Source organism: Lagenorhynchus albirostris, chromosome 5 (genome assembly GCF_949774975.1).
Source record: "Lagenorhynchus albirostris chromosome 5, mLagAlb1.1, whole genome shotgun sequence".
Lineage (NCBI taxonomy): Eukaryota > Metazoa > Chordata > Mammalia > Artiodactyla > Delphinidae > Lagenorhynchus > Lagenorhynchus albirostris.
In genome coordinates this window covers 73,162,303-73,177,831 of record NC_083099.1, presented here as the reverse complement: position 1 = coordinate 73,177,831, position 15,529 = coordinate 73,162,303, and the positions used below count along the sequence as shown (strand labels likewise).

The window sequence follows — 15,529 nt, the reverse complement described above, 5'->3', positions numbered from 1 at the left end:
AAAACTGAGGTACAAAGTTTAAATAACTTTCTCAAGGCCACCCTGATAATGACTAACAGAGCAGTGATTCAAACATAAAAAATCTGAGGCTCAGACTGAATAACTAGCTTAAGGTCACAGCAGCAAAATTGAGATTAATTCATTGATTTACCAAAAAATAAACTAATCTCAGTTTCAACTGCATGGTATTCATGTAGAAAAAAAATAAGAAAACAAATTAAAAGATGGTCATCTCAAATTGGGCAGGGATGGGGAACACAACAATTAAAACATTTAAAGTGATCATGATAAACTTCTATATCTAATTAACTTTTTTAGAGAAAATAAATTCTATATCCAAAGACAGTGACACCTCAGAGTTAGTACTATAGGTATGTTCTCCAGTGAAACAAATGGAACATACTAATTTTCACACATGAAGCACAAATAAAAGGCCAATAGCAGGAAGCAGGAAGTAAATATTTACATTTACATGAAAGTCATTATTGATTTCATATTTAATTTCATTAATATACCACTTATCATATCCAGTGAGAAGTTTAGAAACTGAAAAGCTGTATAAGGCATGAACAGCCTTAAAATAAGATACTGTTTTTAACAGACCATATATAATCCTTAGTCCTAAAACTTTAGAAAACCATCACATCACCATGTATAAAAAGCAACAAATAAGGCAACAAGAAAAGTGCCACAGTCTATGGTCTAAGGAAACAACAAAGTATGCTAAAGATATTTTCTGAAATGGAACCTTACATTTAAACAAAAGACCAATATTACTTACATTTATTCAATTTAGAAAATAGATTAATTTATTTAAAGTCTGCATAATCTTTACTACTCTTTGTGGTCTGGGATACCAACTCAGATATATATGATTCCCTGTACCTTAAATAAGCGTATACACGTTTCCCACTCAGAAAATAACACATTTTGTGAATGTATTTGAACATACAATGGGAAATCTATGATTTCTATAAATTTGCTCAGAAATATTTAAACAGTCAAATTTATTATTCAAAATGCTTAACTTCTAAGATAAAACTGAATTCCTAATTGAAAAGAGGGAAAATGCTTAAAGCACAATTATCTCATTCATTCATTTGATATCTGAGCATCTACCTTATGTTAGTTATTATGATAGTGTTCATTTGTATTTATTCATTGTACAGTTGCCTCAAGAAAAAGATACAAAGAGGATTTGGTATCACAACATAAAGTGCAAAACATACCGCAATCTTCCATCTTGGGCAGCTGCTCCCCCTGCAATTATTTTGGTAATGAAAATACTTGAGTCATCTCCAATGTGTGGGTTGTCTGTACCTCCTGCAATGCTGAAACCAAGCCCTGAATTTCCCTGGGGATAGAGGGGAAAAAAATTGACACTGAATAATAATTATCTTTATTGATAGGTTCCCGTCATTATAGGACCTAGAAACTGTACTAACATAAGGAACACACACATAAAGGCATACGTATAGGAAATATGATGATTTTAAATTAAGAAATATAAGGAAAGCTCTTTTTCTCTATAAATTCAGAGGTATTACTGCTGAATATGTGAGGCTGATGATGTACTGAGTACTTTCTGGACTCTGGTCTACGATTCCTTCTTCAAAATTATGTGCAGTTTGTCCTTGGAGAGGTGTCACTATTAGGTCTCTTTCTTTTAGACTGCATCTTGCTCATGTTTGGTAAGGCAAATTGCTCCCAAGAGAAAAACAATGAAGTGATCCTTCTGTTGCTGTTATTTCCGAGTAGGTAATACCAATATATTATTTCATCTTAAATTTTTAAAAAAGGGGTACTGGGTGGTGCTTTTCTTCTGCTAACTTTGCCATCAGCTTATTTTAAAATGACCAAATTGTATGAGCTAAGTAACACAGCCATCATCCTTGATGTGTTTAACCAAGACACCTGACCAGCAAAAGGCAGTTTTTAATACTGAAGTCCAACTGGAGAACTTAACATTGGTGTACTTTCTTGACAGCAGTCAATTTTGCCAAAGTAGCATTACACTTCTTGCTTATTTTATTTATGTACTAGATTTCTGAATAATATTTTCTTTGAAGAAAGGGTTCTGCTACAAAAAGCAAAACTGATCTAAGCAAAGGTATTAAAAGTTTATTTTTGCAAGAATGTTCTAACTTTGGTTTTCAGGCAGCTCAAATAAGTGGGTATATCTGGATCTATTACTAAACTGTTTGTATTAAATAGCTTAGAATTTCACTAGACTATGACATGTCCTAAAATTCTATTTTAATAAAAAAATTTTTTCAGTCTAAACTCTTCAAGAGTTACTAGAGTATCAATAATAGTATCAATAGGTTGTATGGGGCTACCAAGTTACTCAGGTATTCGAGTTCTCGTTTTTACTTGTTTTTTAAAGAATTGAGATATAATTACAAATAACTTTGTGTAAGTTTAAGGTATACAACATATTGATTTGATACATTTATATAGTACAATATGATTACCACCTTAGCTTTATTTAGCTAACACCTGTATGAGGTCACATAACTGCCATTTATTTTTTGTGGTGAGAACATTTAAGATCTAGTCTCTTAGCAATTCTGAAGATTATAATACAGTATTGTTGATTATATTCACTACCTGTGCATTAGATCTCTGGAACTTATTCATCTTCTAGTTGCAAGTTTTTATACTTTAACAACATCTCCCCAATTCCTGGTACATAAGCTCTTTAATCAATGAAAAATACAATGTACAGTTCTGACTAAATAGAGGAATTTAAAAGGTACTGGGAAAAGATGAATAAGATAAAGAGTTAGGACTATATGTCAAGAAATCTCAATAAAGCTGGGAAAAAACCAACAAAATGCCACATTAAAATGTGTACAACACATTAATACTCTATTTACTTGTAAGACTCAGTCATCCATGTCACTTGAACAGGTGGGTCCAAATTCAGGTAAACAGGCAATAAAAATCTATTATCCCTCTGAAGTCTATTTTTATTCAGTTTATTCTGGCTTCAAACATAAACAAATCTAATTACCTAGGATTTTAAATATACAGACATTCAGTTACTTAGAAAATTCACTTATGCAGAGCACTTCATTTCTCAAAAATGCTGGTCAGACAAGGTGGCTCTGCTAAAATACAGTATCAATTAAATGCAGATATTCTTAAGGGGAAAATACATCAAGAAAGTTTACACATCTGAATTGTATCCTTAAATTATTTTCTGACTGGGGGAATGCATAAGAAGTTTTCAATAAGGTCTTTTCCATTAAATCTATGGTTTTTATCTTGCTGGGAAACAAAACTGATACAATGACCATATTACTAGGATATTAAATACTTATTTAAAATAAATATTTTACTATATGAAAGATAAATAATAAAATTAAAAACTGAGAAAAATCTGAGAAACTGTCAGTCTAGAGGAGCACAAGGAGACATCATAACTAAATGTAATGTGGTATTCCAGTTGTGATCCTGGAAGAGAAAAACATAAAAAGTAAGGAAATCCAAATAAAGTAGACTTTAGTTAATAATAATATATCACTATTGGTTCATTAGTTGAAAAAAATGTATTCTAGTAATGAAAAGATGTTAATAATAGGTGAAACTGAGTCCAGGGTAAATGGAAACTCTCTGTACTACTTTTCTGTAAATCTAAAACTATGTTAAATAAAAAGTTTATTTAAAAAAAAAGGTTATTAAAGAAAAGCAACATGTTCTGAAATGCCACGGCTAATTTTATACGTGGACTCATTAAAGAAACTAATATTATATGGTTCTGAAATGTGATCTTCCTTGGATCCTATATGAAAGAGCAGTATATTTAAAGAGTTATTTAAAGCAACAGGTTTATGCATAAAAACTTAAGATAATTAATAGTTTTTACCCTTTCAAGTGTGATTTCTTCATATTCATAATCTGCATCAGTGCCATTAACCTAATGGGGGAAAAAAAGAAGTAGCACAGAAATTGAGGGTGTGAAATTTAAAATGGCAAGACATAATTTTTGCATGATTTCTTAATAAAAACCTGTTAAATATGATAGTAATCAAATAATATAGCTTGATTTTAATAGTTTTAGGGAAGATTTTCAAAGAATGGAAGAATACAAATGTATTAATGAGTTGACACTCATGATATTGTGACTTTCACATACAGAAAGCGTACATTCAGCTTTTAATACTTACTGAACTCTTGACTCTCTTCTCTGCCTTGATCCACACATCTAATCAGCTGCCAATTCTTACTGACAAATATTTCATTTCTTCCTAAAACCATCACCCCTTCATTTTCATTGCTATTACCTTGCTTCAAAAGGTACCTTGCTTTGTTAACTCATCTGGACTACTGCAAGTGTAATCTACCCAATCTCTTAGATTACTGTTCTCCATTGCTCAAATCATTCTAATGTGTTTTAGTTACACAGATGGATCTTTATGGAGCCCATGTATAACATACTTGCTCCAAAATTCTCAAAAACTCTCATACAAGGCTCTGTATGAACTGACCCCAATCTATCACTCAACTTCATTCTAACATGTTTCTCACCTGTTCATGAGCCTTATATACCATCACACTTGAATGACTTGCTCCTTCCTTTACATATCCTGCAATTTCCTCCCTCCACATCTGTTACTTTATTGCTTCCTCTGTCAAATTTCAGTTACATATTTCATGTCCAACTTTGATTCACCATTCACAATCTTGCTTACACCATACAGACCAAGCACTTTCTCTCATTCCTTCTAATTTATTCCATGTCTCCTCCTGGAAGAAGTAATTCCCATAGCAAAGGCCACTGGTGAAGGCTGAATAGTGCTTGGAATCACATTAACTGGGATTCAAATCATTGCTTTAACATTTCTGGTGACACGAAGCTGGGCAAAATACCCAAACTAATAAGTCAAACAGGGATTGTGATAAACTTCATCTCTAGATGCATCCCATCCTTCCATCCCAAGTGCTCTTCTGCAATATGATTGAACCATCCTACCATCAAGAGATGTTATCTACTTCCCCTTCCCTTGGATCTAGGCAGGCTCTAGATGACCTCTGTTAAAAAGAATGTGGCACAAATGCTTTGTGGTTTTTGAATCTAGGTCATGTGATGCCTTGTAGTGTTTGCCTTTGTCTTAGAATGCACATTCTTAGAATCCAGAAGCTATAATGTGAGGAAGCTCAAAGATCCTATGAAGAGATTGAAATGAAGGCGCATCAAGACCCCTGGCCAAAAGCCCCAGCTGCACCTCTAACCAGCAACTAGCACTAACTGCCAGCCACGGTCAATGAGGCTACTTTGGATCTTCCAGTCTTTTCCAGTGCCCCAGCCAAGACCGTGTAAAACAGAACTATCCAGTTAACCCAGAAAATCATGAGAAATAATGAATTATTTTTAAAGCCACAAAGTTTCAGGGTGGTTTGTTATACAGCAATAAAATAATGAAACAACAGAATAATGAAATCCATGTAAGGTAGTCTGTTTTCTTCACCATACTATAAGAAGCAACCCCTAATTCAGGTCCAATGCAGGAGCTAGGGGTTTTTTTCCTGAGGATTTTTGAAACTCATCTCTACTACTTTTTTGGGTTCTTAATTCTTATGGTTCTAATGGATACAAACCCAAATGCTACTTTGTTTCACCTTCTTTTTCAACTGAAGATATTTTCTTCTTGTTTTTGAAATTATGTTATACATATGTGTGTATACACACACATATACACATATATACAAACATATATACATACACACAATATATATGTATATATATATATATAAATCTATGATTTATATGCCTATGGAGTACAGGAGGAGGGTTATACATATGCATATCCTGCCAACTTGACTGGAAGTTCTTTTTTTTTTTTTTTGCATACGTGGGCCTCTCACTGTTGTGGTCTCTCCCGTTGCGGAGCACAGGCTCCGGACACGCAGGCCCAGTGGCCATGGCCCACGGGCCCAGCCGCTCCGCGGCATGTGGGATCCTCCTGGACCGGAGCACGAATCCGCATCCCCCGCATCAGCAGGTGGACCCTCAACCACTGCAGCACCAGGGAAGCCCTGGAAGTTCTTTTTTATGAGTAAAAATAAAATCTGTATCTGCAGCTATACCACTCTTCTTATTCTAAAGGTTATTTGTATCATCTATATTTTTTCATGCTCAGACTTGCTAAAGGTCTATCAGTCTTTATCAAAGAAGTACTTTTAACATCACTGATTTATTACATTCTATGCTATTACATTCTGCTTTTATTTTTTATCAATTCTTTACTCTTTCCTTAGGCCCTTTTTAAAGCTTCTTGAGTTGAATGCGCAATTCATTTATGCTTATTACTTTTTCTATTTTTAGAAACACCCATTAAAGTTAATAAATTTTCCTTGGCATATGGCTTTGGCCAAATCCCCAAACTGCTACATTGGGCTCTATTTTTGTCCATTTGTTCATTTCCTAAATAGCCTGAAATTTTATTCTACAAAACATTTCCAAGTCAGTATACTTATACAGTCCTTTTGGTGTTAATATGTAATATAGTATAAATTTTTGTGCTGTGAGCTTATGGACTTCTGATTTAAGGTATTTGAGATTTTCACCATTAAGCCTTCTCAAAAGGTAGGTACTCCAAGCTCGACCCACCACCAGTCCCTCCCATCAGGAAACCTGCACAAGCCTCTCAGATAGCCTCATCCACCAGAGGACAGACAGCAGAAGCAAGAAGAACTATGATCCTGCAGCCTGTGGAACAGAAACCATATTCACAGAAAGATAGACAAGATGAAAAGGCAGAGGGCTATGTACCAGATGAAGGAACAAGATAAAACCCCAGAAAAACAACTAAATGAAGTGGAGATATGCAACCTTCCAGAAAAAGAATTCATAATAATGACAGTGAAGATGATCCAGGACCTCGGAAAAACAATGGAGGCAAAGATCGAGAAGATGCAAGAAATGTTTAACAAAGACCTAGAAGAATTAAAGAACAAACAGAGATGAACAATACAGTAACTGAAACGAAAACTACACTAGAGGAATCAGTAGCAGAATAAGTGAGGCAGAAGAATGGATAAGTGAACTGGAAGACAGAATGGTGGAATTCACTGCGGCAGAACAAAGAAAAAAGGATAAAAAGAAATGAAGACAGCCTAAGAGACCTCTGGGACAACATTAAACGCAACAACATTCGCATTACAGGGGTCCCAGAAGGAGAAGAGAGAGAGAAAGGAACCAAGAAAATATTTGAAGAGATTATAGTCGAAAACTTCCCTAACATGGGAAAGGAAATAGCCACCCAAGTCCAGGAAGCACAGCGAGTCCCAGGCAGGGTAAACCCAAGGAGAAACACGCCAAGACACACAGTAATCAAACTGACAAAAATTAAAGACAAAGAAAAATTATTGAAAGCAGCAAGGGAAAAATGACAAATAACATACAAGGGAACTCCCATAAGGTTAACAGCTGATTTCTCAGCAGAAACTCTACAAGCCAGAAGGGAGTGGCATGATATACTTAAAGTGATGAAAGGGAAGAACCTACAACCAAGATTACACTACCTGGCAAGAACCTCATTCAGATTCAATGGAGAAATCAAAAGCTTAACATACAAGCAAAAGCTAAGAGAATTCAGCACCACCAAACCAGCTCTGCAAAAAATGCTAAAGGAACTTCTCTAAGTGGGAAACACAAGAGAAGAAAAGGACCTACAAAAACAAACCAAAACAATTAAGAAAATGGTCATAGGAACATACATATCCATAATTACCTTAAATGTGAATGGATTAAATGCTCCAACCAAAAGACACAGGCTCACTGAATGGATACAAAAAACAAGACCCGTATATATGCTGTCTACAAGAGACCCACTTCAGACCTAGGGACACATACAGACTGAAAGTGAGGGCATGGAAAAAGATATTCCATGCAAATGGAAATCAAAAGAAAGCTGGAGTAGCAATACTCATATCAGACAAAATAGACTTTAAAGTAAAGAGTGTTACAAGAGACAAGGAAGGACACTACATAATGAACAAGGGATCAATCCAAGAAGAAGATATAACAATTATAAATATATATGCACCCAACATAGGAGCACCTCAATACATAAGGCAACTGCTAACAGCTGTAAAAGAGGAAATCAACAGTACACAATAATAGTGGGGGACTTTAACACCTCACTTACACCAATGGACAGATCATCCAAAATCAAAATAAATAAGGAAAGAGAAGCTTTAAATGACACAATAAATCAGATAGATTTAATTGATATTTATAGGACACTGCATCCAAAAACAGCAGATTACACTTTCTTCTCAAGTGCGCACGGAACATTCTCCAGGATAGATCACCTCTTGGGTCACAAATCAAGCCTCAGTAAATTTAAGAAAATTGAAATCATATCAAGCATCTTTTCTGATGACAACGCTATGAGATTAGAAATGAATTACAGGGGAAAAAAATGTAAAAAAACAAAAACACATGGAGGCTAAAAACTACATTACTAAATAACCAAGAGATCACTGAAGAAATCAAAGAGGAAATCAAAAAATACCTAGAGACAATGACAATGAAAACATGATGATCCAAAACCTATGGGATACAGCAAAAGCAGTTCTAAGAGGTAAGTTTACAGCTATACAAGCCTACCTCAAGAAACAAGAAAAATCTCAAATAAATAATCTAACCTTACACCTAAAGGAACTAGAGAAAGAACAAACAAAACCCAAAGTTAGCAGAAGGAAAGAAATCATAAAGATCAGAGCAGAAGTAAATGAAATAGAAACAAAGAAGACAATAGCAAAGATCAATAAAACTAAAAGCTGGTTCTTTGAGAAGATAAACTAAATTGATAAACCATTAGCCAGACTCATCAAGAAAAAGAGGGAGAGGACTCATATCAATAAAATTAGAATTGAAAAAGAAGTTACCACAGACACCACAGAAATACAAAGCATCCTAAGAGACTACTACAAGCAACTCTATGCCAACAAAATGGACAACCTGGAAAAAATGGACAAATTCTTAGAAAGGTATAACCTTCCAAGACTGAACCAGGAAGAAACAGAAAATATGAACAGACCAATCACAAGTAATGAAATTGAAACTGTGATTAAAAATCTTCCAACAAACAAAAGTCCAGGACCGGATGGCTTCACAGGTGAATTCTATCAAACATTTACAGAAGAGCTAACACCCATCCTTCTCAAACTCTTCCAAAAAAATGGAGGAAGGAACACTCCCAAACTCATTCTGTGAGGCCACCATCACCCTGATACCAAACCAGACAAAGATATTACAAAAAAGGAAAATTACAGACCAATATCACTCATGAATATAGATGCAAAAATCCTCAACAAAATACTAGCAAACAGAATCCAATGACACATTAAGAGGATCATAGACCATGATCAGGTGGGATTTATCCCAGGGATGCAAGGATTCCTCAGTATACGTAAATCAATCGATCTGATACACCATATTAACAAATTGAAGAAGAAAAACCATATGATCATCTCAATAGATGCAGAGAAAGCTTTTGACAAAATTCAACACCCATTTATGATGAAAACTCTCCAGAAAGTGGGCATAGAGGGAACATACCTGAACATAATAAAGACCATATATGACAAACCCACAGCAAACATCATTCTCAATGGTGAAAAACTGAAAGCATTTCCTCTAAGATCAGGAACAACACAAGGATGTCCACTCTCACCACTATTACTCAACATAGTTTTGGAAGTCCTAGCCACAGCAATCAGAGAAGAAAAAGAAATAAAAGGAATACAAATTGGAAAAGAAGTAAAACTGTCACTGTTTGCAGATGACATGATACTATACATAGAGAATCCTAAAGATGCCACCAGAAAACTACTAGAGCTAATCAATGACTTTGGTGAAGTTGCAGGATACAAAATTAATGCACAGAAATCTCTTGCATTCCTATACACTAATGATGAAATATCCAAAAGAGAAATTAAGGAAACACTCCCATTTACCATTGCAACAAAAAGAATAAAATACCTAGGGATAAACCTTCGTAGGGAGACAAAAGACCTGTATGCAGAAAACTATAAGACACTGATGAAAGAAATTAAAGATGACACCAACAGATGGAGAGATATACCAGGTTCTTGGATTGGAAGAATCAATACTGTGAAAATGACTACACTACCCAAAGCAATCTACAGATTCAATGCAATCCCTATCAAATTACCAATGGCAATTTTAATGGAACTAGAACAAAAAAATCTTAAAATGTGTATGGAGACACAAAAGACCCTGAATAGCCAAAGGAATCTTGAGGGAAAAAAACGTAGCTGCAGGAATCAGACTCCCTGACTTCAGACTATACTACAAAGCTACAGTAATCAAGACAATATGGTACTGGCACAAAAACAGAAACACAGATCAATGGAACATGATAGAAAGTCCAGAGGTAAACCCACGCACCTATGGTCAACTAATCTATGACGGGGCAAGGATATACAATGGAGAAAAGACAGTCTCTTCAATAAGTGGTGCTGGGAAAACTGGACAGCTACATGTAAAAGAATGAAATTAGAACACTCTCTAACACCATTCACAAAAATAAACTCAAAATGGATAAGAGACCTAAAGGTAAGACCAGACACTATAAAAGTCTTAGAGGAAAACATAGGAAGAACACTCTCTGACATAAATCACAGCAAGAATTTTTTGATCCACCTCCTAGAGTAATAGAAATAAAAACAAAAATAAAGAAATGGGACCTAATGAAACTTAAAAGTTTTGCACGGCAAAGGAAACCATAAAACAAGATGAAAAGACAACCCTCAGAATGGGAAAAAATATTTGCAAATGAATCAATGGAGACAGGATTAATCTCCAAAACATATAAACAGCTCATGCAGCTCGATATTAAAAAACAAACAACCCAATCCAAAAATGGGCAGAAGACCTAAATAGACATTTCTCCAAAGAAGACATACAGATGGCCAAGAAGCACATGAAAAGCTGCTCAACATCACTAATTATTAGAGAAATGCAAATCGAAACTACAATGAGGTATCAGCTCACACCAGTTAGAGGGCTTCATCAGAAAATCTACAAGCAACAAATGCTGGAAAAGGTGTGGAGAAAAGGGAACCCTCTTGCACTCTTGGTGGGAATGTAAGCTGATACAGCCACCATGGAGAACAGTATGGAAGTTCCTTAAAAAACTAAAAATAGAATTATCATATGATCCAGCAATCCCACTACTGGGCATATACCCAGAGAAAACCACAATTTAAAAAGACACACGCAGCCCAATGTTCACTGCAGCACTCTTTACAACAGCCAGGTCATGGAAGCAACCTAAATGCCCATCAACAGACGAATGGATAAGGAAGATGTGGCACATATATACAATGGAACATTACTCAGCCATAAAAAGGAATGAAATTGGGTCATTTGTTGAGACGTGGATGGATCTATAGACTGTCATACAGAGTGAAGTAAGTCAGAAAGAGAAAAATAAATATCGTATATTAACGCACATATGTGGAGCCTCGAAAAATGGTACAGATGAACCAGTTTTCAGGGCAGAAACTGAGACACAGATGTAGAGAACAAACGAGTGGACACCAAGAAGGGAAAGCTGCGGGGGGCTGGGGGTGGTGTTGTGATGAATTGGGAGATTGGAATTGACATGTATACACTGATGTGTATACAAACTGATGACTAATAAGAACCTGCTGTATTAAAAAAAAAAAAAAAGGTAGGTACTTAGTAAACATCCTTGACACTTCACTTAATGCCAAGTCATGATGTATTGATATCTGGTGAGGATTCCCGGTAGCACAGAGTAATTTAACAAAGGTGAAAAGTGAGAAGGCCATATGAACCCCAGATGACTTTATTCCTATATGCTTAATAACTTGAAACTGTCTGATAATTTCATGTATAGAGACAATTCAATAACATCATTAAACACATTCAAACTGGGCTTCTAAATGCCAAGAACACATTATCAAAACCACAATTACTCTACAAGTACCACTATTAACAGTAAATGTACAAAAATATAATGTTGGTGTAATATTTTCAAAAGCTATATGGTTTCCAGCAAAACTACAAAATGGTTGATTTGCTTGGTTTTCTTTCTATAATAGCTTTACAAAATGTGGCTTCCAACAGGAAAGAAATACTTGGCTAATGGGTTTATCACTCTCAATTAACAGGATAACGTGAGAGGTAAGCTGTGTATAAAATGAGAGAAGAGAGGTCAATCTTTAGACAACGTAGTATTTTACTGACAAAATATTTTTCCCCCTTAAAAATAGAAAAGAATAGATTTAGAATACTTCTTGAGAACTGTCATTTTAGTACTTCCTAGGTTTTGAATTTAGTCCTATTAACAAAATGGGATTGTGTATCAGGGGTGGGGGGGAAAGCTGGAGAAGAAACTAGAAGTGGATTGGAGCCTGATTGTGAAAGGTCTTGACTGCTTCCCTGATGAATGAGAAATATTCTTGAAAGTTTTGGAGCATCAAGTAGGTTTAATAGATTTTCCAGAAAAAGAACTGTGGCAGTATGTAACAGAAATGGAGAGAAATTGGAGAAAAGTAAATTGATAAAGAAGTTATGGCAATAATTTGGGTAAAAGGAAGAAATTCCAGAGACACTTAAGAATTGGTAAATTTCTAAATATTAAAAAAAATCTTAATATTAATGGGGAAAAAGTCCCATAAAGTCATAACTAAGAACAACTACTGTATAATAAACCTGACCAGGAAAAAAAATCAGATTATATAACATATAGCAAAGATGAGTTGTACTCCACTGATCTAATATGGTTTGGGACAAGAACTATGCTGCTTTAATTAAACAGTGTTTTATTATCTGCAGGGAAATCCCCCCAAATTACTTTTATTTAAAATTTTACTTTGTTATTTTGAGTTTTTAACTTTGCTATATCAACACTGTCCAAAAGAAGTTTCTGTGATGATGGAAGTGTAAAATAATCTGCCTTTTCCAATACAGGAGTTACTTACCCACACATGGTTACTAAGTGCTTGAAATGTGACTACTGAGACAGAGAAACTATATTTTAAATATTATTGAATTTTGATCAATATAAATTAAATACCAACACATGGCCAGTGGCTTACTATTTTGGAAGATGCAGCTCTAGATGAATCATTAAGTCTAACTCCATCCCTCCAAACCACACGTACATATTCTCTTTTTTCTCTCCTCCTTTTAAGTATTAATATCAATTAATACTTAAAACTGAGTATAATACATCATACTTAATGGTAAAAGACTGAAAGCTTTCTCCCAAGGATCAGGAACAAAACAAGAATGTTTGCTCTGCAACTTCTATAAAACATTTTAAGGGAGGTTCTAGCCATGGCAATTAGGCAAGAAAAATAAATAAAAGGCATCTTCATTGGAAAGGAAGAAGTAAAACTATCTCTGTAGATGACATGATCTTATATAGAAAGTCCAAAGGAATCTACATGAAAAAACCATAAATGAGTTCAGTAACATTGCAGGTAGAAGATCAATACCCCCAAATCCATTATATTCCCATGTTAGCAATGAAAAATCCATAAATGAAATTAAGAAAACAATTTCATTTATAATAGCATTAAAAGAATAAAAATACACAGGAATAAATTTAACAAAAGAAGTGGAAGACATGTACACTGAAAATTATAAAACATTGGTAACAAAATTAAAGATGTAAGTGAATGGAAAGACAGTCTGTGTTCATGGACTGAGAGACATAATGTTGATAAAATGACAATAATCCCCAGATACTTGTGTGCCCATGTTTACCACAGCATTATTCACAACAGGCAAAAGGTGGAAACAACCCAAGAGTCCATCAAGAGAAGGATGAATAAACAAAACGTGGTGTGTGTGTGTGTGTGTGTGTGTGTGTGTGTGTATAAAATGAAAAATAATTCAGCCATAAAAAGGAATGACATTCTGACACATGCTACAACACAGATGAACCTTGAAAACATTATGCTAAGTGAAAGCAGCCAGATACAAAAGGCCACATATTGTATGATTCTATTTATATGAACAGTCCAGAAAAGACAAAGCCATAGTGACAGAAAATAGATTAGTGGTTGCCAGGGGCTGAGGTAAGGGCAGAATGGGGAGTGATTGCTAACAGGTACAGGGTTTCCTTACAAGCTGATGAAAATGTTCTGGAATTTGAAAGTGGTGGTGACGGCACAACATTGTGAATAGACTAAAACCACTGCATCGTATACCTTAAAAAGGTAGATTTTGTGTTACGTGTCTCAACGTAAAATTTTTTAAGGTGAAAAAGTTGAAAAAGGTGAGATATAACATAAATTCAAGTTGAAACAATGAGTTAATACATTTTAAACATTATGCTAACAAAAGATCAAAAAGTTTATTAACACACCATGCTAGTGACAGTATGGGGTAAAAACAGTAGTAATTTTTGTTGAAGTATAAATGGATATAACTCTGTGAAGTACAATTTGGCAATAATGATCAAATCTAAAAATTGACACACCCTTTGAGCAATCTATCAATATATAAATATACTCTGATTATATAATTGCATATAAACACAAAAATATCTATACAAAAATTATCAGTGGGGCATTGATTTTTATATGGTAAAAGTTTGAAAACAACACATATATGCTTGTACATGCACAGAATGTTTACAGAAGGATATATATATTATATATATATATATAAATTACTTAATTTTAGAAAGCATGGTGACAACAATCAGGAAAAAAAGTGTTATAAAGCAATAGTTGCAAGTCTTCTTATTTTTATTCATCAATACATAGCTGGTATTAAACGATCAGGACTTAACAAAGGAATAACAAATAAGTTTAAAAACCATTCTGGAATATATTTTAAATTTCAGGATTAAATTAAAAACCTACAAAGAATAGTTATTAAACATTTTACACAGTGTTCTTCAAGTATGATAAAGTACCACACTCTGAAAAATCTTGCTTAAAGAATTGGAATTTATCTCATATCCTTATGTACAGAAAAGGTTTAATAAAGCACGCCCAAGGGTGTTATCACTAGAAGGCTCTTAGCAGGTATTTGAGAAATTGATTTTGGGTGTGTTCCCACCATTCCCTAAATGAAAGGGTTGCTTACTGTGGCTAGACTTTGCAAAGACAATGCATTTTATGCTGAACGCCTGTTTTCCTTCTGGGAGCTTGGAAATTTGGTATGCGCTGGACAAAGGGTGCCTATGTGATCATCACCAATAAATAACTTTGTGCTGTGTCCATAATGGGCTTCCCTGGGCAGAAAAACTGCATACGTGTTGCTACATTTTCACTGCTAGGTGAAAAGAGTGCTCTGTGGACCCCTCTGGGGAGGAAGAAAGTAGAAGGAAATCTAAACATGGACTCTTCTAGGCATACAGCCTTATAATCTGACTGTAGATCCTGACTTATCACATAGCTGTAATAAATCTTAGCCATAAGTACAACATGCTGAGTCTTGTGAATCCTTCTAGCAAATTTCTCACCGTGGGTAGTGAATGGTTTTCAAGACTCCCAACATACC

The 15,529-nt window shown here is 34.7% G+C and overlaps 1 protein-coding gene across 7 annotated transcripts in view; it reads right to left on the bottom strand.

The window, feature by feature from the left end:
- DLG1 (discs large MAGUK scaffold protein 1) overlaps positions 1–15,529 on the bottom strand; it is a 270,885-nt gene that overhangs the window by 120,176 nt on the left and 135,180 nt on the right. For all 7 annotated transcript variants that reach the window (XM_060150350.1, XM_060150351.1, XM_060150347.1 and 4 more), the window contains 2 exons: positions 3,872–3,922; positions 1,230–1,354 (listed from right to left, as the gene is read on the bottom strand). In XM_060150350.1, coding sequence (XP_060006333.1) covers positions 1,230–1,354; positions 3,872–3,922 — 176 coding nt within the window. The remainder of the gene's footprint in view (positions 1–1,229; positions 1,355–3,871; positions 3,923–15,529) is intronic.